Consider the following 25,106-nt stretch of genomic DNA (forward strand, 5'->3'; position numbering starts at 1 on the left):
AGGTTGGAGTCACATTATAGGGCAAGTGCCTTTTAAGGAGTGTGCACTGTTCTGCCTGTGGGGACAGGAGGTGTCTTGCTGTCGCAATCCATTTCCTAAGAGAGGATGTAGCTCAGATGGCAGTTATTTGTGTTGCAGTATCACTCCAGAGGCCTAAATGAAATCGGGCCCCCCCCACTTGTGCCAGGTGCTGCACAGACCCTGCCTGAGATTGGGGCCTCCCCTTGTGCTGGGTGCTGTACACACCCCAACTTAGATTGGAAGCCAGTTCTGCTGGGCAGTGCACAGATCCCACCTGATATATGGGCCCTATTATGCCAGGTACTATACAGAACCTGCCAATCTCGGTCAGGATCTGTGCAGCACCCAATGTGATGAGGTGTCTTGGTATAGGAACCTGCACAGCACTTGGCACTACAGGTGTTAGTGTAAAATAAGTAATAACAGCTGGATCATTGCTCCTGGCCTGTGAGGGCTAGAGACCAGATACAAGAGTAGATGGGCCATCGGTCTGATCTGTTGCAGCAGTGCCTCTGTTCTTATTTCCTTTTGTTTATTTCTGTCCCACATAGGGTTGTGGACAGCTTGGTGTCCTGTGGCGCTAACTTCCTTTGTGACAAAATCCACCCTGTGCTGGGCAGGGCTATCAGCCTCCTGATTCCCCGCGAAGTGGCTGAAACTGGCTTCACCGGGGAGCTGGAAGTCACGCCGGCTGCTGCGCTGTGTCCCTGCCTGAAGCTGTATCCCAATCAGCCTGCTAAGATAGTTGCTGTCTCCATATCCTTTACAAGAAGAAATATTTCCACATGGGGCTGACCAGGGCCTCAGGGGGCCATGGGCCTGTTGCACAGAGGTGAATTGCACCTGGGAGGGATGCTCGAAACATAGGAGTCGCTTCATCAGGAGCCACCATAGCAGAAAGCAGTTTAGCCTGCAACTGTGTGCTGAGCTTTGGGCCTTTGTATTTGTCCAAGATGCGTATCTGGCCCCCACCACTGTAGTGTCTGAGCACCTGGTACTTTTACTGTATTTATCCTTCCAGTCCCCCAGGAGGCAGGGCAGTGCTATTATTCCCTTTGTACAGCTGGAGAACTAAGGCACAGAGAGGCCAAGTGACTTGCCAAGGTCACCCAGTGCATCTGTGACAGAGCAAGGACTTGAACCTGGGTTTCCCGAGTCTCATGTTAGCACCCTCTCCACTGCAGTGTTCTTCCTCTCAGATAGGCTCACGAGCCATCTCATCCTACTGCAATTTTCACTGGTCACAATGAACAAAGGAGTTAGTTTTAGCTCTTGTGGGGCTCTCATTGATCCTGAGAGGCACTGAGGTGTGGATCCAGCACCCCTCAGGGTTAGACCATCCCGAAAAAACTGACACAGAGAAAATGTGCTGGGTGAAACTCTCATGTGCTGTGCAGCAGGCAAGATAAGGAAGTAAGAATGGTCCGTTGGGCCTTAACATCCACTATAATGTAAAGGGCCAGCAGGTCTCCAATATCACACTGCTCCTGGAAATTGCTGTACCTTGTAGTGCCTAAGAACACTAGGACTGAAAGATCAGAGGGTAAATACACATGTCTTTACAAGGGAGAGGGAAAGGTGTTTGTTGTGCTCAAATTGCTTTGCTTTAAGCCTCACAGTGGTTTCTTCCTTAGCCAACAATACATATTTTTTTACGACCCGGCGGGTCTGCCCATATCATTCTATGCAAAGGGGAAATCATCTTTGTTTTTCAATGACCCATCGAACTTAGCAGAATGGGAGAAATACAGCTATAGTACAACATTGGACTCAGATCCAAGGCAGGAAGAAGGTGCTGTCATTCTCAAAGGCAATTGTGTAGAGCTCACAGCCTTCTCAGATTCTAAAGATCCCTAACCAAGATCAGGCCCCCATTGTGCTGAGTGCTCAACGGTCCCCAGCCAAGATCGGGGCCCTGTTGTCCTGGGTGCTGCACAGATCCCAAATAAGATTAGAGCCCATTGTGATGGGTGCTGCACAGATGCGTATTTAGAGCTTCCCATATTGGCTGGCTCAGATCTCAAGACAAATCAGAATTTGTCTGTAGCCAACAGCACAAGCATCTGAAAATCCACTGATTTGTCACAAAGGATGCACTCAGACTTGAACTGGCAATTTTGTGGCAAAATCTGACCCACATCACTCCAATCCTGTTGTGTCAATTTGGCAGGGTGGCCAGTGGTAAAGACAGAGAAGAGAGGAAAGGTATGTCTACACCGCAAAAAACCCTGCGGCAGCAAGTCTCAGAGCCTCTGTCAACTACAGGGCTAAATATAGCAGTGCAGGTGTTCAGGCTTGGGCTGGAGATCAGGCTGTGAAACCCGGTGGTGGGGGTGGGTCTCAGAGCCTGGACTCCAACCCGAGCTCAATTGTCTACACCAGCGGTTCTCAAACTGTGAGTCACGACTCCATTTTAATGGGGTTGCCAGGGCCAGCATTAGACTTGCTGGAACCCCTGGCTGAAGCTGAAGCCTAAGCTTCACCCCCACCCTGGGCAGCGAGGCTCAGGCTGTGGCCCCATCTTCCCCCACTTGGGGTGGTGTGGCTTGTGATCTGCCCCCACCCGGGGTCATGTAGTAACTTTGTTATCAGAAGGGAGTCACAGTGCAATGAAGTTTGAGAACCCCTGGTCTACACTGCTAGTTTTGTCCCCTTGCCTCAAGCTCAAGTCAGTTGACCTGGGCTCCGAGACGGGCTTTTTCTGTGGTAGACATACCCTCGGGACAGGGCTGTGGAGTGAAGTTGGGAGCTAGACAGGCAGGCACAAGAATGGGACTCAGGACTCATGGCTTCTATTCTGTCTCCTGATACTAACCTTGGGCAAGTCCCTTTCCTCCTGGTGGCTCTGTTTCTCCTCCCCCTTTTTGGAGCATGGACTCTCTTGTGTGTCTGTGCAGGGCCTGGTCTGGCAGGGGCCACAATCTCAGTCCAGGTCTCTGAAACACCAGCACGATGGGGCCAGGATCGTAAATGGTGCCTCTAGGTAGCACTATCATGCTATTAAGTAGCAGTAATACCCAGTGGTCATTATTAGAGCCCCTTCTTTCTCCATCATGCCATTTTGTGGCACTGAGAAGCCCTGTGGCAGCAGGATCCCAAAGTTCTTTTAGGTACCTAAATGAGGGCAAGATTTTCCTGAATGCTTCTCCCCTAAAATACTGAACAAACCATACCATTCTCTGTCACCCATTTGGAACATTTCCCAGCATGCACCTTTGCGCTTTCCCCCATGCTGCCCCTTCATGCATGGTGAGAGCTGCCTGCGAACATCCTCAAAGCCACCTTGCTGTCCTTCCACCCCTATTAGCTCCCATTTGCTGTGCACTGCAAAACGTTCCCCAGGGGCTGTGCAGCTGGTGAGCTGGGAGTGCTGCTGAGTGTGCAGATTGCAAGCATTTCATTGCTTCTCTTTGCTCTTCCCGTCTCTTGGTTTAATTCTGCCGGTGGCTATGATCTAACATCAAGGCTTTATCTGCTCACCCAAGTTGTGCTGTGCCTGGGTAGTTAAGGTGGTGCAGCCCCCTAGTGTAGACACAATGATACTGGGATTAATGTGCTTTTGGCCAGTATAGTTATTCCCTAAGCTGTACCAGGATAAGGCACCTTTATCCTGGTATAACTGCATCCACACTAGGAACTGTCCCACTATAACTAGATCGGTTAAAAAAATCACCCCCTGGCATTGCTTATAGCAGGAAGAAGGCTGGATGTAGACCTGGCTGTTGAGTGCGAGCTCTTTGAGTCAGGGAACAGTCTCTTTGTTACGTTTGGACAGCGCCTAGCAGAACTGGCACTACCACAGTGCAGCCTAAGTGGGATCTGAGCTGTGGGAAGTCGTGGGTGCTGAGCGCCATCCTAGCAGCAGCACTGCACCAATATCATGAAGCCGTTTGCTTGATTAAAGATGGCAGCACTGGCTGTGTCTCTTTGTATAAAAATGCTGCTTGATGTTCCATTGCCCCCCAGATGGAGTGAGCCCAGACGTCAGATATAAACTTCACTGGGAAGGTGGAAGCCAAGAAGATGATCCGGATACTTGGGAGCAGACCCTGTTGCTCTTCCTCTTTCTCCACTACTCAGACCAGTTTCAAGATAAGCCATTTTACGATTTCTGTATGTATAAAATCGCTTGACTGTTTTCCAGGGTAACATCCCAGCTCAAATCTTGGGCTTGTCTTCCCCTAGAGGCTGGAAACAAAAACTGCAGTGTTGTATATGATTAGTTCCTAGAGCTCCAACCAAGATCGGGGCCCCTGTTGTGCCAAGAGCTGCACAGACCCCAACTGAGATCAGTGTCCCAGCGTGCCTGGTGCTGTACAGACCTCACCGAGGTGGGGGTTCCTGGCATGGCAGGCATTGCATCGGCTCCAGATGAGATGGGGGTTCCTGGCATGACAGACATTGCACCGGCTCCGAAGGAGTTGGGGGTCCCCAGCATGCTGGGTGCTGCACAGACCCCAGTGCAGTGCTAGGGGGCACTATGCTGCAGGGAACATGAGAGAGCCCTGTTGATGTTGCGGGGTTTGTGCAGCACCTGGAAGGACAGGGCGCTACTCTCACTCAGGATCTGTGCAGCACCTGGCACACTGGGGACCTGGTCTTGGTTGGATCCTCGGGGCAGCCCTGCAACATAAATAATAACTGATTTGCCTTTGGGATTTTGACCTGTTTTTTGGCTCCCTGGATCATCATCGCCTAAAAATGACTCTTCCCTAAGCAAACCAAACCCCATGTAAACGAACCCCGAACTGTTGTGACTCAGGGGCCCGGCGCATGATTGCATCCCATATGGACCAGATTCTCCTGTGCAGCCAGCAGGCAGTGAAGCGCGGAGTCCAGGCTGTCATTGACGCAATGCTAGAGGAGCACTGCAAGAGAGGGAAGGTAGGAGCTTGTACTGGTATGTGTATTAGGCAGCACTGAACCCATGGATCTGAGATCACAGGGTCAGCTCTTCTATCCGGGCTCCTCTCTCCATCCTCTCTGAGCCTGCTGTTGTACCGGGGTGAGTTGTGCTCTTGCCTGCTTTTTCTGTTCTCATTGTTTTATTACTGGGTCAAGTTGGCTTCACCACATATCCTGCAGCCAGACTCCTGTGAACTGTGCTCTCAGGAGATTTTGCCAGCTCAGCAGCGTGGGATTTGGTTAGGACTTGGGTTGGAAATGTCTGCACAAAACTTCAGGTTCCACAAGAAGTGGTGTGGGTGACTCAACAGGAGCTGCTCCCTCTTCTGAGTCAGTGAGCTGCTGCAGACACTGTGCTATAGAGAGAAGGGTGGGGGAGCCGCAGGGGGCACTCTCCTTTTGGAGTCCGTGCTGAGCCCAGTGTGGCATTAGGGCATGCTGTGCTAAATGGAACAGTGCCAGGCCCTCAGTAGGGGGTGCTGTCCTCTTGGGATTAGTCCCAGCCCCAGTTCTCCAGGGCTGTGCTAGGCGATGCTGTACTGCTGCGGATGACATCATCTGAAAGAGACATAAACCCGCTATATGCATGGTGCTTTTCCTAGGTGTCAGGCTGATCCCACTATGTGCTGAGCCAATTTCAGTAGGACCATCCCATTCTGACCCCCTAAGCTTCCCCACCACAGGATCTGCCTTGGTTTTCTGATCCATCCCTGGGTGGCCAGGTGTCGATGGGAATGGAAATGTGCAGTAAAATGTTCTTGGCCCTTCCCAGAACCAGCGGAGGTTGAAGCTGTCCCTGCCCGTCATCCTAGGTGCCATTTCCAGCGTGGTGTCCAGCAGCACTAACAGCCAGTTCAGAAGGGAATGTCTGCAGAATTTGCAGGTAACTATTGTATGTGGTGGATTTTTTAGGATATAATTCTCCATGAGAGGCAGCATGGTCTAGTGACTAGCTGTGCTGACTCAACTGGAACTCAGGGCTACTGTGATCTGTTTATGGCTCAGCCACTGACCTGCTGGGTGATCTTGGGCAAGTCCCTTCTCCTCTTGGGGCCTCAGTTGCCCCTCCCACCTTTTGTCTATTTAGATTGTGAGCTTTTCAGGGGAGGCACTCTATCTCACTATGCATCTGTGCAGGGCCTGACATAATGGGGGCCCCAGTCTCACTTGGGGTCAGGGCAGCTCCTGGCAAGACAGGGCCCCCAATCTTGGTCAGGGTCTGTGCAGCATCTGGCATAATGATACCCTGATCTCAGCTGGGGTCTGTGCAACCCCCAACAGAATTGGACACTGATGAAAGTGGTAGCCTTCCGGGGCTACTATAATATTAATAATGTCATGAGAGGAGTCACCAGATGGCACTCAAGTATCAGGGGGTAGCCGTGTTAGTCTGTATCCACAAAAACAACAAGGAGTCCGGTGGCACCTTAAAGACTAACAGCTTTATTTGGGCATAAGCTTTCATGAGTAAAAAACCACTTCTTCAGATGCATGGAGTGAAAATTACGGATGCAAGCATTATATACTGACACATGAAGAGAAGGGAGTTACCTCACAAGTGGAGAATCAGTGTTGACAGGGCCAATTCAATCAGGGTGGATGTAGTCCACTCCCAATAACTGATGATGAGGTGTCAATTCCAGGAGAGGCAAAGCTGCTTTTGTAATGAGCCAGCCACTCCCAGTCCCTATTCAAGCCCAACTTAATGGTGTTAAATTTGCAAATGAATTTTAGTTCTGCAGTTTCTCTTTGAAGTCTGTTTCTGAAGTTTTTTTGTTCAAGTATAGCTACTTTAAAATCTGTTATGGAATGTCCACGAAGATTGAAGTGTTCTCCTACTGGCTCTTGTATGTTACCATTTCTGATGTCCGATTTGTGTCCATTTATTCTTTTACGTAGGGACTGTCCGGTTTGGCCAAACTACATGGCAGAGGGGCATTGCTGGCACATGATGGCATATATAACATTAGTAGACATGCAGGTGAATGAGCCCCTGATGGTGTGGCTGATGTGGTTGGGTCCTCTGATGGTGTTGCTAGAGTAGATATGGGGACAGTAGGCAACAAGGTTTGCTACATGGATTGTTCCCGGGTTAGTGTTTCTGTGGTGTGTAGTTGCTGGTGAGTATTTGCTTCAGGTTGGGGGGCTGTCTGTAAGCTAGACCTAGCCTGTCTCCCAAGGTCTGTGAGAGTGAGGGATCGTTTTCCAGGATAGGTTGTAGATCATTGATAATGTGCTGGAGAAGTTTTAGCTGGGGGCTGTATGTGATGGCCAGTGGTGTTCTGTTATTTTCCTTGTTGGGCCTATCCTGTAGTAGGTGATTTCTGGGTACCCGTCTCGCTCTGTCAATTTGTTTCCTCACTTTCTCAGGTGTGTACTGTAATTTTAAGAGAGCTTGATAAAGATCTTAGAATCATAGAATATCAGGGTTGGAAGGGACCTCAGGAGGTCATCTAGTCCAACCACCTGCTCAAAGCACGACCAATCCCCAATTTTTTTGCCCAGATCCCAAATGGCCCCCTCAAGGATTGAACTTACAACCCTGGGTTTAGCAGGCCAATGCTCAAACCACTGAGCTATCCCTCACACCCACCCCCAAAAAATCTTGTAGGTGTTTGTCTCTGTCTGAGGGATTGGAGCAAATTTGGTTGTATCTCAGGGCTTGGCTGTGGACAATGGATTGTGTGATGTGTCCTGGATGGAAGCTGGAGGCATGTAGGTAAGTATAGCGGTCAGTAGGTTTCTGGTATAGGGTGGTGTTTATATGACCATCACTTATTTGCACTGTAGTGTCCAGGAAGTGGATCTCTTGTATGGACTGGTTCAGGCTGAGGTTGATGGTGGGGGGGAAATTGTTGAAATCCAGGTGGAATTCCTCAAGGGCCTCCTTCCTGTGGGTCCATATGATGAAGATGTAATCAATGTAGCACATGTAGAGGAGGGACGCTAGGGGATGAGAGCTGAGAAAGCATTGTTCTAAGTCAGCCATAAAAATGTTGGCATACTGTGGGGCCATGCGGGTACCCATAGGAGTGCCACTGACCCCAAATCTGAAATGGTTGTGGGTAAGGACAAAGTCACAAAGCTCAGCCACCAGGTGTGCCATAGCCTTATCAGGGATACTGTTCTTCACAGCTTGTGTGGAATATTGGTGTAAAGAGCTTCTACATCCATGGTGGCCAGGATGGTGTTTTCAGGAAGATCACAGGATGGCACTGTCATACAGTCTTCCAAGTTGTTTTTGTCCCCTGTGAGCAAGTTTTTAGTATTTGAAGAAATGCTGTGATACTAGTGTTGTGATACCACGGTTCTTGGAGAGATGTCATGGCAGGTGGCAGAGAGTTTGCGGTTTGCTCTGTTCTCTGGATTTGGAGGCAACTCTTGGGCTTCATTGCTCCCCCCCAGCAGAGGGATGAAAACATCATCATTAGATGAAGTGCTATTGTAGTGCTTGTAAGGATAAACGTAGCTTAAGACCTCTTGCAAACCATGGAGGCATGAGAACTTTTCAAAGGAGAGGTCTCAAGATTCCAAAGCACCTTTCCCCAGGTGACTGTATTCTATTAATGTGTCCAGGTTTCAGATACCCCAGAGCTAATGGCAGCCATTCAAACTGCCTTTGAAAATGTCACTCGGAAGCGACTGATGCCCAGTGGCACATGCAGCATCACAAAAGTAAGTCAGTTTCACCCTGTGGCTCCCTCTTTGAGGCCCTGTATACTGATCTGTGTCTATCTGTCACCTGTCATCATACATATCCACCCACCCACCAACTCCATGCTCGTGACCATGGTATGTGAGCACCTTTTAGTCATCAGAGATAGCAGAGGTGGAAAGCGTCTACTGAATCCCATGTGGCCGGAGTCCCTACAGACTATTCCCTGTGGATTGTTCCATCAGAGATGGAGACACCCCACATCAGATCCCATCTACCCCATCCCTCTCTGGGACCCAGGGTAGGATTACCCCCCTGTAAATTATCCAGGACCTTGTTCAGCCGGTTTTCAATGCCCTTCAGTCTTATATTAGAAAAATATCTTCATTCTGCTATTACCTGCTGCTGGGAAAAAAACAAACAGTTACTCTCTTGTATTATAACTGTTGTTCTGCAAGATATGAACTCCACTCAGGTGTGTGTGCACCCAGCACTCAGAAGTCAGAGAACTTTCCCTAGCCATAACCATGGGTTGGTGCTCATGCCCTATGGCCCCTTCGTCCCTCCCCAGGCTGTTTAAGGGCTCCAACCCCCCCTTATTCCTTCACACCAAACATTAAATGGTAACACTCCAATGCAGAGGGGACAGAGGGTGGGGCGTGGAAGACACCTCTTCACCCACATCTCGAAGAACAACAGTTACAGTCCAGGTAGGTAACCACTCTTCTTTGAGCGGGTGCAGACGTGTATTTCACTCAGGGGACTCACAAACCAAGTTAAGGGGCAGGGCTCAGAGTCTACTTAAAGAACAATTGCAGCACTTGCCTTCCCAAAATTTGCATCTGATCTAGATGCAGCCCTAATAGCATAATGCTTGGTAAAAGTATGTATGGCAGATCAAGGAGCTGCCCTGCAAATGTCCAATATCGAAACATCATTGAGGAAGCTGGTTAATATTGCTTGGGCCCTTTTGTTCAGGCTGTGCTTTCGTGGTATGTATACCGGTACTGGAAGATCAGTATTCCCTGTCTGCGCAAATGCACCACTACTACTGCTAGCGTTTTGGTAAAAACTCTCAGGGCCATCAAAAGTCCGAAGGGTAGCACTCTGTACTGGAAGTGGTCTTTTCCTGTTGTGCATCGTAGGAACCGTCTGCATGCGGGATGGATGGTAATATGAAAGTATGCCTCTTTTAGGTCGAGGGCCGAGAACCAGTCCCCCTTTTCCAGCACTGGGATCGTTGAGTTTAATGTGACCATCTGTGGGTACGGACAAACTTGTTAAGTTTTCTGAGATCTAATATGGGTCTCCATCCACGGTTTTTGTTTTGAGTCAGGAAATAGTAGGAATAAAATCCCTTCCCCTTGTGTTGTGTTGGAACTTGTTCCACGGCACCTAGTTGTAGAAGATGATTCACTTCTTGTCGTAGAAGGTGCTCGTGAGAAGGGTCCCTGAAGAGGGACAGGGAAGGGGGATGGGTAGGTGGAATGAAAATAAAAGGGATGGTATAACCTGTGTGGATGATCTCTAATACCCAGTGGTCTGTGGTGATGGAGGCCTGCATATGATAAAATGGTCATAGCCGATGACCAAAGGTCTGGGTTGTTTGTAGTATTGGTGCTGGTTGTTGGGGAAGGTCAGTCAGACCCTTGACAAACGTTTCAAAATTGCATCTTGGCTGATGGTGCTTGGGACGCCACAGACTGAGACTGGGAAGGATAACGTCTCTGTGGCTAGTGTCTTTGTCTCTGGTTGTCGAATTGTCTCTATTGTTGTTGCAATGTATTGTCTCTGTTGCGGGAGTATGGTTGGTATCTCCTCCTTCTGTTTGGGGTTGTGTAAATGCTGAGTGTTCTTAGTGTCGCTCGTGAGACCTTCATGGAATGTAGGACCTCATCTGTCTTGGTGGAGAACAGCTTATCCCTATCAAATGGGAGGTCTTCTACCTTAATTTGAAGTTCCCTCAGGATTCCCAAAGAATGTAGCCATGAAGCTCTGCACATTACTATTGCTATTGTGCATGCGGCCGTGTCTGCGACATCGAGGGATGCTTTGGGTGCTGTTCTGGCTACGAGCTGTCCCTCGTTAATGATGGCTTGGAATTGTTCCTTCTTGTCCTCTGAGATTTCATCAAGGAACTCATACAGTTTAGTGTAATTATTGTGGTTTTTGTTGCTAGTAACGCTGTGTAGTTGGCCATGCGGAATTGCAGAGTTGCCGAAGAGTAGACTTTCCACCCAAATAGATTTAATCTCTTCCAATCCTTGTCTTGGAGTGTGGATCAGGATTGTAGTTGTTTACCCCATTTGTTGCCCCTATCCACCACTAAGGGTATGTCTACACTACGAAATTAGGTCGAATTTATAGAAGTAGTTTTTTTAGAAATCGTTTTTATATAGTCTAGTGTGTGTGTCCCCACACAACATGCTCTAAGTGCATTAAGTGCATTAGCTCAGCAGAGTGCTTCCACAGTACCGAGGCTAGCGTCGACTTCCGGAGTGTTGCACTGTGAGTAGCTATCCCACAGTTCCCGCAGTCTCCGCCGCCCATTGGAATTCTGGGTTGAGATCCCAATGCCTGATGGGGCAAAAAACATTATCGTGGGTGGTTCTGGGTACATATCGTCTGGCCCTCCCTCCCTCCTTCCCTCTGTGAAAGCAATGGCAGACAATCGTTTCGCGCCTTTCTTCATGAGTTACCTGTGCAGATGCCATACCACGGCAAGCATGGAGCCCACTCAGATCACTGTGGCAATTAGGAGCACATTAAACACCACGTGCATTATCCAGCAGTATATGCAGCACCAGAACCTGGCAAAGCGAAACCGGGCGAGTAGGCAACGTCAGCACGGTGACGAGAGTGATGAGGACATGGACAAAGACTTCTCTCAAAGCACGGGCCCTGGCAATGTGGGCATCATGGTGCTAATGGGGCAGGTTCATGCGGTGGAACGCAGATTCTGGGCCCGGGAAACAAGCACAGACTGGTGGGACCGCATAGTGTTGCAGGTCTGGGACGATTCCCAGTGGCTGCGAAACTTTCGCATGTGTAAGGGCACTTTCATGGAACTTTGTGACTTGCTTTCCCCTGCCCTGAGGCGCAAGAATACCAAGATGAGAGCAGCCCTCACAGTTGAGAAGCGAGTGGCAATAGCCAGGTGGAAGCTTGCAACGCCAGACAGCTACCCGTCAGTCAGGAATCAATTTGGAGTGGGCAAATCTACTGCGGGAGCTGCTGTGATGCAAGTAGCCAACGCAATCAAAGATCTGCCGATATCAAGGATAGTGACCCTGGGAAATGTGCAGGTCATAGTGGATGGCTTTGCTGCAATGGGATTCCCTAACTGTGGTGGGAACATAGACGGAACCCATGAGCAAGTGCTGAATGGTGGTAGAATGTGCATTTGGACTTTTAAAAGCGCGCTGGCGCAGTTTACTGACTCGGTTAGACCTCAGCAAAACCAATATTCCCACTGTTATTACTGCTTGCTGTGCACTCCACAATATCTGTGAGAGTAAGGGGGAGACGTTTATGGCGGGGTGGGAGGTTGAGGCAAATGGCTTGGCTGCTGGTTACACGCAACCAGACACCAGAGCAGCTAGAAGAGCACAGGAGGGCACCGTGCGCATCAGAGAAGCTTTGAAAACCAGTTTCATGACTGGCCAGGCTATGGTGTGAAAGTTCTGTTTGTTTCTCCTTGATGACCCCCCCCCCCCGGTTCACTCTACTTTCCCTGTAAGCTAACCACCCTCCCCTCCTCCCTTCGATCACTGCTTGCAGAGGCAATAAAGTCATTGTTGCTTCACATTCATGCATTCTTTATTAATTCATCACACAAATAGGGGGATAACTGCCAAGGTAGCCTGGGAGGGGTGGTGGAGGAGGGAAGCACACACCACTTTAAAAGTTTAAAACTTTAAAACTTTTTGAATGCCAGCCTTCTGTTGCTTGGGCAATCCTCCGGGGTGGAGTGGCCGGAGGCCCCCCGACCATGTTCTTGAGCATCTGGGTGAGGAGGCTATGGAACTTGGGGAGGAGGGCGGTTGGTTACACAGGGGCTGTAGAGGCGGTCTGTGCTCCTGCTGCCTTTCCTGCAGCTGGAGCATATTAGTTTGATCCTCCAGCAGCCTCAGCATTGAATCCTGCCTCCTCTCATCACGCTGCCGCCACCTTTCAGCTTCAGCCCTCTCTTCAGCCCGCCACTTACTCTCCTCAGCCCGCCACCTCTCCTCCCTGTCATTTTGTGCTTTCCTGCACTCTGACATTGTCTGCCTCCACGCATTCGTCTGTGCTCTGTCAGTGTGGGAGGACAGCATGAGCTCTGAGAACATTTAATCACGAGGGCATTTTTTTCGCCTCCTAATCTTCACTAGCCTCTGGGAAGGAGAAGATCCTGTGATCCTTGAAACACATGCAGCTGGTGGAGAAAAAAAAAAAGGGACAGTGGTATTTAAAAAGACACATTTTATAGAACAATGGGTACAATCTTTCACGGTAAACCTTGCTGTTAACATTACATACATAGCACATGTGCTTTCATTACAAGGTCGCATTTTGCCTCCCCCCACCGCGTGGCTAACCCCTCCCCCCTCCTCGTGGCTAACAGCGGGGAACATTTCTGTTCAGCCACAGACAAACAGCCCAGCAGGAACGGGCACCTCTGAATGTCCCCTTAAGAAAAGCACCCTATTTCAACCAGGTGACCATGAATGATATCACTCTCCTGAGGATAATACAGAGAGATAAAGAACGGATGTTGTTTGAACGCCAGCAAACATACACTGCAATGCTTTCCGACTACGTGATACTGGCCTGGAGTGGTAAAGTGTCCTACCATGGTGGACAGAATAAGGCTGCCCTCCCCAGAAACCTTTTGCAAAGGCTTTGGGAATACATCCAGGAGAGCCGCGAATGCAGGTCACATTAATCATGAAACACGCTTGCTTTTAAACCATATATACTATTTTAAAAGGTACACTCACCAGAGGTCCCTTCTCCACCTGGCGGGTCCGGGAGGTAGCCTTGGGTGGGTTCGGGGGGTACTGGCTCCAGGTCCAGGGTGAGAAACAGTTCCTGGCTGTCGCGAAAACCGGTTTCTCCGCTTGCTTGCTATGAGCTATCTACAACCTCCTCATCATCATCATCTTCCTTGTCCCCAAAACCTGCTTCCGTGGTGCCTCCACCTCCATTGAAGGAGTCAAACAACACAGCTGGGGTAGTGGTGGCTGAACCCCCTAAAATGGCATGCAGCTCATCATAGAAGCGGCATGTTTGGGGCTCTGACCCAGAGCGGCCGTTTGCCTCTCTGGTTTTTTGGTAGGCTTGCCTCAGTTCCTTAAGTTTCACACAGCACTGCCTCGGGTCCCTGTTATGGCCTCTGTCCTTCATGCTCTGGGAGATTTTGACAAATGTTTTGGCATTTCGAAAACTGGAACGGAGTTCTGATAGCACGGATTCCTCTCCCCATACAGCAATCAGATCCGGTACCTCCTGTTTGGTCCATGCTGGAGCTCTTTTGCGATTCTGGGACTCCAGCATGGTCACCTCTGCTGATGAGCTCTGCACTCACCTGCAGCTTGCCACGCTGGCCAAACAGGAAATGAAATTCAAAAGTTCGCAGGCCTTTTCCTGTCTACCTGGCCAGTGCATCTGAGTTGAGAGTGCTGTCCAGAGCGGTCATAATGGAGTACTCTGGGGTAGCTCCCGGAGGCCAATACCATCTAATTGCGTCCACAGTACCCCAAATTGGACCCGGCAAGGCCGATTTCAGCGCTAATCCCCTTGTCGGGGGTGGAGTAAGGAAATCGATTTTAAGACCCCTTTAAGTCGAAAAAAAGGGCTTCAGCATGTGGACGGGTGCAGGGTTAAATCGATTTAACGCTGCTAAATTCAACCTCAACTCCTAGTGTAGACCAGGGCTAAGGAATTGGGCTGGGGGTGCGAGAAAAGGAAGTCCATTCCTTTATTTGGTATGTAATACTTTCTGTCTGCATGTTTGCAAGTTGGAGGGATGGTGGCTGGTGTTTGCCACACTGATTCTGCTGGTTCCATCAATGCATCTGTGACACTGTATGGAATATGGGAGACACTTTATGATTTTGATACCAATATTATAAAATTGCAAGGAATCTGACTAGAGATGCCATGTAAGGTATCTGAAAATGTTATGATTTGCCAAGTATAATAATCTTGTTTATATCTTTGTATTTTGAGTTATAGATGTGTATGGTTGTGACGTTCCCCTCTGGTGTTATCTGGACTGGTGATCTGCTAGGTCACTCCAATCCTTGATTCTGGGAGCCAGCATTACCCTGCTCTTCTGTGAGAACCGCCACTCCTGGGTTGTTCACGCACAGCCTCTGGCATGTAAGCTGCTCCCTATTTACAAGCAAATGACACTAGCCAATATCTGCGGTCCCAGACACAACCCTAGGAACCGCCATATTGCAGTGTTCAGTTATGCCCACTGGACGCCGCAAGCTTATATGAGTTCATCAATTTAACGAAGAAATTGATATGTACCAGGCTTGTTGTTGCAAGGGGAGCCTCTGACATGCTTCAAACCAAACACACTGCTTCAGGTAGAACAAACAAACACATTTATTAACTATAAAGATAGATTTTAAGTGATTATAAGTCAAAGCATAACTAGTCAGAGTGGTTACCAAAAAAAATAAAAGATAAGCACACAGTCTAAACTCTCAACCCTATTAGACTGGGCAGCAACTAGATTAAGCCATTTTTCTCACCCCACTGGATATTGCAGTCCTTAATATACAGGTTTGTTCCTTAAACCTGGGCCAGTCTCCTGTGTTGGAGTCTTGTCTTCTTCTCCTCAGTGTCTTGGCTTGCAGCATAGGTGGGGGCAGGAGAAAGGCCCAATATGTGTCCACTCTGTCTGTTTTATACTCTCAGTCCATGTGCTTGGAGAGCACAAGTCTAGGCATGTCTGGAGTGCATTGCTGAGTCTCATCAAGCAAGGTTGAGCAATTCCCCTTGTGTGGCCTCATGCAGGTGAGTCATTGCTTTGTAGCTCCCTTGGTGGCAATGGCTGTTGATGGGTTGTTTGACACCCCTCCCAGGCGTTGGTTACTTTCCTTGCTGTTGCATCTGGGGAGCTAATATCTGGCTGAGTCCCCAGCTTACAGCATGCTTTAGTGACCACCATATAACACAATTCTCATAACTTAATATGCATTAATGATACACATATATGGATAGATAAATGACTTTCAGCAGATCATAACCTTTCCCCTGATACCTTACAAGGCATTCTTTATATGTAAGATCACGATTATATGAAAATGAGGAATATGGGGGTTACACTATGCTCCCCCAAGGTACAGAATGTCACAATGGTATATCTGACAGGTTTCAGAGTAGCAGCCGTGTTAGTCTGTATCCGTAAAAAGAAAAGGAATACTTTTGGCACCTTAGAGACTAACAGATTTATTAGAGCATAAGCTTTCGTGAGCTACAGCTCACTTCATCGGATGCATCTTTTTAATGGTATATCTGTATTTCAAAACTTGTGCTGTGTTTCTGGGTGACACCCCCAGACAGACTGACATCAGCAGTGCCTAGCCTGTTTGATAGCCCATCAAGGGTCATCAGCTGTAGAAACAACCCACTGAAAGAAGCCAGGGGCTACACCTTATGAGTCAGCAGGACTTGTAGGGGCATGCATATGGACAGAGGACTCCAAGGTTTTTCCATGCCATGTGCTATGAGTTTGTGTATGGGACAAAGGAAGTACCAAACACATGGCAAAGGATATAAAAGACAGCTGCATCATCTCCATCTTGTCTTCAATCCTGCTTTCCACCTCTGGAGTAATTTCTCTACAAATTTAAGCTCTGAACAAAGGACTTAATGACCCCATCCAAGCTGCGGATGTGTTCCAGAGGGACTTTCAAGCCAGCAAATTCACCAATACTGCTGAGAACCTGATATATGCACTTTGAAGTTTCTGTATATATGTGATTGCTTTACCATTTAAAATCGCTCTTCTTGTTCTTTCTTTTTTCTTTATAATAAACCTTTAGTTTTAGACACTAAAGGATTGGCTGGCAGCGTGGTATTTTGGGTAAGATCCAAACTAATATTGACCTGGTAACATGGCTGACCCTTTGGGGTTAGAAGAACATTTTGCATAATGAGTAGAGTTTTTAAATAACTTCTCACTGTACTGGACCTATGTGCTGATTGGGAGCCAGAGAACTGGAATGCAATAAAGGGGGCTGTGTGATTTCTTTTTTCAGCTTCTTGATAACCAGTGTGGAGGATCAGAAGCACAGTTTGTGACTGGTTGGTGAGTTTAACTTCAGTGTTAACCACCAGTTTTGGGAGTATCTGCTCTTCCTTTTGCAGCCTGAACAAAAGCCAACACTAATACCAAAAGTCCAACACTTCTTACAATGGTGGACAAATCCAGGAAACGTATGCTCAGGGACCCCATTCCAGCAGGATCCACCATCCATACTGATCACAACGGATGCCTCACCGATTGGCTGGGGCACCCACCTAAACCAACATACAATCCAAGAGAATCCGCAGTGACACATTTACACATCAACCTGCTTGAATTATGCACAGTTCGCAATGCATGCAACCATTTCAGAACAAAACAATAAGAGTCATGATGGACAACATTGTATGTATGTTCTACATAAACCGACAGGGCGCAGCACGATCTCGCTCCCTATGCACAGAAGCCGTAAAACTATGGAACTGTTGCATAAAACACAACATCACCATTACAGCGTCATACCTCCTGGGTCAGCAGAACATGACGGTGGACACATTAAGCAGTTTCCCCAAGAACATGAATAGGAACTGAATGACAACATAACACAACACATATTCCACATGTAAGGGTTCCCACACATCGACCTATTCACATGAAACAACAAATGCCCAAAGTTTTGCTCACGAGCAGGACTGGGAACACAATTCCTAGGGGATGGCTTCCTCATCAGATGAAACACACCTCTCCTGTAGCATTCCCACTGACACGGTTAATCTCCAGGGTAATACACAAGATATGAAACAACGAAGCCAAGGTCATACTTATAGCCCCGACATGGCCCAGACAGACATGGTTCCCATACCTGAGATGCATGGCGATCTGCGCACCATACACTCTCCCATGGTGACAGGATCTTCTCTCACAAGACGAAGGTCAAGTCCTCCATCTGGACCTGGAAAAACTTCACCTGAAGGCATGGCTCCTCCAGGGCTCCAACACGAAGAATTAGCCTGCTCGGAACAGGTTAAACAGGTATTACTAAACAACAGAAAGATATCCACTTGTGCAACATACCTACAGAAATGGAAGAGGTTCTCCATGTGGTGCAGAAACAGATGCATAACTGTACTTACAGCACCACTTCATTTGATCTTGGAGTACATATTAGAACTGAAACAATCAGGACTTTCCATAAGTACAGTTAAAGTACACCTGCCAGCCATAGCTGCTTTCCATCATAAGATCGATGGTGTCTCAATATTCACACACCCGATCACAAAGCATTTCCTCACAGGTATAACCCAGAAATACTCAACCCCACACCAGCATGGGATCTAAACCTGGTCCTAGAGGCCTTACCAAAGCACCATTGGATCCATTCATGACTTGTTCTCTACTACACCTCTCAATGAAGGTAGCATTCCTGGTCACGAATACTTCTGCACAAAGAGTAAGTGGACTAGGGGCTCTCATGGCCCACCCTCCATCTACCGTATTCGTCAAAGACAAAGTGACACTACAACCACACCCAAAATTTTTCCCCAAGGTATCATCATCCTTTCATCTCAACCAACCAATTCACTTACCTACATTTTACCCTAACCCGCATGGGACTGTACAAGAGACAGTCCTACACTCTCTAGATGTTAGACACGCATTAGCATTTTACCTAGATAGAATGAAACCATTCAGAAAATCACCGAGACTGTTCATCTCCACAACTGAATGATCAAAGGGATCCGCAATATCAAAACAAAGACGTTCAAAATGGATCTCCAATTGCATCCACCTATGCTAACAGCAACAAAAAAGGGAACTCCCAGTGGGGATCAGAGCCCATTTGACGAGATCAATATCAACCTCAACAGCCTTTTTGAATAACCTACCACTCACAGAGATATGTCGAGCCACCACTTGGGCATCCAAACACACATTCATTAATCTCTACGCAATAATGCAAAGCTCAGGCTCAGATGTGATACTAGGCCGAACGGTGCTAGCGCCAACTATGCATACAACTCCGCAGCCCATCCATCCACAGTAGGGCACTGCTTTACAGTCACCTGAAGTGGAGCATCCACAGGGATAGTACTCAAAGAAGGAGAGGGTTACTCACCTCATGCAGTAACAGGTTCTTCAAGATGTGTTCCCCTATGGGTGTTCCACTACCTACTTTTCTCCCCTCTAATTCGGAGTTCGCATTAAAGACTCTGTGGTAGGAAAGGAACTGAAGGGGTCAGGCCGTGCACATGCTAGATGAAGTGCTAATGGCACGGCAAGACAGCTACTGCGCATGCACATCCTGACCAGGCACTGCTCCCGAAAATCTCCCATCAACCGGCGCCAGGATGCACCAACACCTGAAGTGGAGCACCCACAGAGATACTCATCTCGAAGAGCCTCAATAACTGCACAATGCGAGTAACCCTCTCATTCCTCTTTTCTGAGATATGCTCCTACTGTAGTCAGGCATTTGGTAAATACCCAGGGAGCTAAGGACAGGCCAAAGAGAAGCACGGTGTACTGATAATGCTGATCTGTCATTACAAATCTCAGAAATCTACTGTGGCTTGGGAAAATCACTACATGGAAGTAAGCGTCCTGAAGATTGAGGGCAGCAAGCCAGTCATTGTGATTCAAAGCGGGGAGAATAGTAGTTAGCGTGACCATGTGGAACCTCATGTAATTGATGTACTTGTTGAGACGCAGACTGAGGATAGATCTCACCCCCTCCCTTGGACTTGGGGAGCAGGAAGTACCGTGAGTAGAATCCCTTTCTCCAGTTCCGAAGGGGAACCTCCTTTCTGGCCACTGAAACCTGGAAAGAGTGTGCAAAATCTTATCTAACTATTAATAATAAACTAAACTTAAGGGTACTGGTAAGCTAGCCACAACTAAAAACTATATACAGAAAAATCACAGGACTGTGGAATAAAGCCTGAGGAGAAAACCACTCTGACTCAAGCCATGGGAGATGAGAAGGAACTAGGGAAGGGTGTAGTGAAGCCCTTAAATAGCCAGGGGAGAGGCTAAGGGTTCAGGGGGTGCAAGTGCTGCTCCATGTGTACTGTTAGGTAAAGTTCTCTGGCTTTGGTGCACTGGGCACACACTGACCTGAGCAGAATACACGTCTGCAACCACTCTGTGGGATAGCTACCCAAAATGCACTTGTACTGCCAGGCGTGCTACTGAGAGCACCGTGCTTGGCTGTGGGGAGCAGTGCAGTCAGTTCTGCGTGGCTGCTGGGGACATGCTGCACTTTTGCGTCAGTTCAGCCTCCCCTACCCAGTTCTCCAGTGTAACCAGGTTGGCAGAGCTGTCCCCTGCTCATCAAACTTAATGAGGGTAACTTTCAACAGCAGGTACCTGAAGATGCCAGCCCAGCCTGGCTCGCTGCGTGTGACTTACCAACAGCTGGCCAGAAGCTATCACAGGAAGAGGCATCTGACAGCATCAGTTCTCTCAATTCAGAGCCGGGTAAGAAAATGTACAGAGGACACACATTCTCTCTGCACACTGTGACAAAGTTCTGTCCTTGTCTCTGTGGGTCCCGCGTTTCCTGGCAGATTTTGCTAGCCTCAGAGGCTCACTGTGACCCTCCACATAGCCCTTCTCTCTCTAGAGGCAAGGGTCACAGCCTACTGAGCCATTTTCATCAGAACCCAGCGAGGGGGGTGAGGAGAAGCTATCCTCCCTTGCACAGTTTCTGTTGTCTCCCAGTCTCAGTGAATAATCAGAGGGGCAAAGGGGGGAGCTCAGGTCCACCCTCTACTCCGGGCTACCCCCTTTGGCCCTCTGATTATTCAGTGAAGATGCCAACCCAGCCTGGCTCGCTGCGTGTTTCTTACCAACAGCTGGCCAGAAGCTATCACAGGAAGAGGTATCTGACAGCATCAGTTCTGTCCATTCAGAGCCAGGTAAGAAAATGGGACCCTAATAGTATCAGCTATGGTAGCTGACCTTTGAGAAACAGGACACATACAATTCCCTGGGCTACTTCCCCACAGCAGCCCCCACTTCCTCAAGCTCCACTTCACCCTTACCTCAGGGCCTCCTTCCTTGTGCCTGATATGGTGTGTACTGCTCAGTCTCTTCAACAGCACAACTTCCTCCCACAACTCCTGACATGCACGCCCACCTGACTATCTGGGAGGTTTTTAACTAGTTTCAGCCAGCCCCTGATTGTCTCCACTGCTTTCTGGAAGCTATCTCCACTGCTTTCTGGAAGGATCAACCTAGCTGTCTCCACTGCTTTCTGGAAGGATCTTAATTGGCCCCAGGTGTCTTACTTAACCTGGAGCAACTGCCATTTGGTTACCATGCTAACAGGGATTTGTTTAGCATGGGGCTAACATACCTGTTTCTCACTACTTTCCTATAACCATCTGGCCTTGCCCCATCACAACACAAACACACAGCTCCTCCAGGTGATAGCCACCCAGACGCCCCACAAATCCTCTTTCCGGTGACCGCATTGGGGCTTGGAACCAGCCACCTTTGTACTAGAAAAGTAGATAAACAGGCCAGCAGTTCATAGAACAACCACAATCATATTGCCTGTTATTCTTTGCATGACTGAATTAGGGCCCCTGTTGTGCCAGGCTTTGCACAGACCCTCCCCGACTGAGATCAGACTCACATTAAACTGAGCACTGCATAGACCCACAGTGAGAGACAATCAGAATAGACACAGAGTGGGAGGGGAAACAGAGGCACCGAGAAGGAAGGGACTTGACCAAGGTCATGCCGCAGGCCAGTGGCAGAGCTGGGAATAGAGCCTAAGAGTCCTCTGCCCTGCTCCCTGGGATGGGCTGTCTCTACTCTTAACACCCTTTAATATCTTATTCCTTTCTCTAACCCCCTCGTCCTCCCTTCCCCACTGAGCAGCCCCACGATGGCTCCGAGATCATTTTCCTGTGAAGTTTCTATTTCCCTTATCACCAGCACTGGTGTTGATTGAATGGCCTGCTCTTATCTGCATTTACACATGCTCACAGTGGATTTTGCCCACCATTCATCCATAGATTTCATGGCCAGGGACCATTCTGACCATCAGGCGTGACCCCCTGGCCTGTATCAAACAGGCCAGAGAACCTCACCCAGTGATTCCAGCATTCAGCATCAATCCTGTGGTGGAGCTAGACCAGATAATTCAGGGAGACATCTGGTCTGGATGTAAAGCCGCTAAGGGATGGAGAATCCCAACCATGGGGAGCTGCCCCGTTAGGGAATCTCCCTCCTGGCTAAACATTTTCCCCTTATTCCTAATGTGAATGTATTCAGCCTTCCAGCTGCTGGCCCTGCTCAGTCTGTGTCTACCAGATTCACGAGCTCCCTAGGATTACATGTGGCCTTTGCCAAACCTGGCAAAGAGGTCCCATTCGCCTACAGCATGGTATGAGACACTGGGTAACTAGCTCTGCAGCATTTCCCAGCGATAGCACAGTATAAGACAGTTATCGTGAGAGCATCATGTTCATTTTATGTTTACAGCCTCTCTGCTGGACAGAGCTGACTTGTGGGGAGAAATGAGTGAAACTAAGAGGAGGAAGACAGCAACCATGGAGAACAATGCAGGTGGGGCTCTGGAGCGAGAGCCACTGGGTGGCTTGCAGGAGAGGACAGACGATCTCATGACAGACTTTGGCAGCCAGGTGAGTTTTTGCCTGTGGAGTCCCAAGGAAGGAGCAGATGCCAGCATGTTCCTAGGTGAAAGAGAGGAAGGCTTTACAGCTGTATCAGAAGGCGGAGCCAGAAGCAGTGAGAATCTGTGGCAGGTTGGTCAGGGAAGAACCTCTCCAGAAATCAAACTTGGTTTGAGCAAAAGGGAAGGGCCAAACTGGATGGCACCCACAAGGCCATGTTTGCAGGAGCATGGGCTTCAGAATCAATTGGTGCTGAGTTCTAATGTGCCTTCCCTCTCTACCTCACTTTCCCTGTCTGCAAAATGGGGATAACACTGACCCAACCACCAGAGGGAGCTGTGGCTTCAGGTATGAATGTGTGTGTGACAGGTTGGATCACAGAAACCCCTTGGGAGTTGCCACTTGATGTGCCAAGACTACTTTTGCCCCTGCTTTCCCTGCCAGCTTAGGACTCCAGAACCCTGCCTGGCTGTGCCAGACACACTTGCTGGCCACAAACACAGACCCAGGTCTGAACCACGTCCCACAAATGGCAAGCTTAACTGAAAGCAGCTTAGGAAATGTTCCTGTCTTTAACACTCAGATGCCCAACTCCCAGAGGGGTCCAAACCCTAAATAAATCCGTTTTACCCTGTATAAAGCTTATACAGGGTAAACTCATAAATTGTTTGCCCCCTATAACACTGATAGAAAGACATGCACAGCTGTTTGCCCCCCCCCACCCCAGGTATTAACACATACTCTGGGTTAATTAATAAGTAAAAAGTGATTTTATTAAATATAGAAAGTAGGATTTAAGTGGTTCCAAGTAGTAACAGACAGAACAAAGTGAATTACCAAGCAAAATAAAACAGAACACGCAAGCCTATGTCTAAGAAACTGAATACAGATAAAAACCTCACCCAGTAAGCTTCCTTTTACAGAATAGTCTCCTTCTAGTCTGGGTCCAGCAATCACTCACCCCCCCCGTAGTTACGGTCCTTTGTTCCAGTTCCTTTCAGGTATCCTTGGGGGTGGAGAGGCTCTCTCTTTAGCCAGCTGAAGACAAAATGGAGGGGTCTTCCAGGGGTTTAAATAGACTTTCTCTTGTGGGTGGAGACCCCGCTCCTCTCTCCTATGCAAAGTTCAGCTACAAAATGGAGTTTTGGAGTCACCTGGGCAAGTCACATGTCCATGCATGACTGAGTTCCTTACCAATCAAGCCACATCCCTGGGAAAGCTCAGATGTGGATTGGCGTCTCCAAATTCATTGTTGGCTTAAGGGCTTCTTGATTGGGCACTTACTGAGAATAGTCTTTTCTCAGGAAGCTGACCAACTGCTTCACTAAAACCTACTCAGAATCAAACAAGTATGCAGCCAATATTCATAACTTCGAATTCAAAAATGATACATGTATACAAATAGGATTAATAGATTCAGTAGATCATAACCTTTACAGATATGTTACATGGCATATGTAGCGTAAAACACATTCTAGTTATGTTATATATACATTTATAAGTATATTTCCGTAAAGCCTTATGGGGGGCATCGTCACAGTGTGGAAAGCATTTTGAGAGGCTTAGATAGAAGGGCTAAGGATTATCAATCAGGAGTAATACGTAAACATGGCTATGGGGATTTCTTTTCAAAAATCCTTCTAGATTATGCAAAAGTCTGGGTTTGGTTTTCAGAGGAGAGCAAGCTGGGCTGGGAGTCTGGAGCTCAGCAAGGGGAGTGGAGGGGGGTCTAGTGGGTTAGAGAACAGGGGCAGGGACTGGGAATCAGGACTCCTGGGTTCTAGTCCCAGCTCTGGGAGGGGAGTGAGATCTAATGGTTAGAGTAGGGAGGGTGGGAGCCAGGATTCCAGGAGCCCACTGAGATCTGTGGGAATCACATACAATTAGTATCTTGGCCAAAGGGGCCTGTTTAGCACAAGGGAAAGACTGGAAGTTTCTTGGGGTGGAGACTTCCATTTACTGTTTGAAAAAAGCATCAGTCATTTGTGGTGCCAGGCTCTTGGTAGCCCAACATGAGAGCCCTGAAAGGGGCCTGAATTTGAGGGTGATGTCCAAGCACTGTCTGGAAATCAGGGTCCTTACAGCATCTCTAGTTGCATGCTCAAAAAATGAGGCACCTGATGTCACTCTTTGCTTTGGAAGAGTTTGGCCTGGTTGTGTGAGCAGCACCTGGCATGGCAGGACATGGCCTCCAGGTGTTGCTGTAACCTCCCTCGCCAGTGGGGAGGCTTCTCTGCTCCTGTCTAGTCACAGACCAATGCCTGTTTGTATTTGTCCCGCAGGGCGACCACTTGTGGCTGCAAGAGATTTCCAACCTTTCTGAATGGACATCCTGAAATGGAGATGCCCTTAGCCAAGGGTATGAGAACAGCTGTGCTCCCCCATGCAAACAAAGCCAAATAAAGACCATCCGTTCAATGGGGTTCTTGTTCTTTATTGTTGGATGGCAGTAGGGAAGGGGTTCTCAAACTGAGGGTTGGGACCCCTCAGGGGGTCACGAGCTGTCAGCCTCCACCCCAAATCCCACTTTGCCTCCAGCATTTATAATGGTGTTAAATATATAAAAAAGTGTTTTTAATTTATAAGGGGAGGTCGCACTCAGAGGCTTGCTATGTGAAAGGAGTCACCAGTA

General features: G+C 48.4%; 1 protein-coding gene across 1 annotated transcript in view; it reads left to right on the forward strand.

Moving 5' to 3' along the window:
* Positions 1–24,904, forward strand: part of C7H11orf80 (chromosome 7 C11orf80 homolog) — a 53,992-nt gene extending 29,088 nt beyond the window's left edge. Inside the window, exons 8-16 of the mRNA XM_037905202.2 lie at positions 573–777; positions 1,666–1,813; positions 3,988–4,134; positions 4,784–4,905; positions 5,699–5,809; positions 8,503–8,601; positions 20,189–20,306; positions 22,323–22,606; positions 24,757–24,904. Of these exons, the coding sequence (XP_037761130.2) occupies positions 573–777; positions 1,666–1,813; positions 3,988–4,134; positions 4,784–4,905; positions 5,699–5,809; positions 8,503–8,601; positions 20,189–20,306; positions 22,323–22,606; positions 24,757–24,810 (1,288 nt within the window). The 3' untranslated portion in view covers positions 24,811–24,904. The remainder of the gene's footprint in view (positions 1–572; positions 778–1,665; positions 1,814–3,987; positions 4,135–4,783; positions 4,906–5,698; positions 5,810–8,502; positions 8,602–20,188; positions 20,307–22,322; positions 22,607–24,756) is intronic.
* Positions 24,905–25,106: the final 202 nt, after the last annotated feature.

Source organism: Chelonia mydas, chromosome 7 (assembly GCF_015237465.2).
Source record: "Chelonia mydas isolate rCheMyd1 chromosome 7, rCheMyd1.pri.v2, whole genome shotgun sequence".
NCBI classification, from domain to species: domain Eukaryota; kingdom Metazoa; phylum Chordata; order Testudines; family Cheloniidae; genus Chelonia; species Chelonia mydas.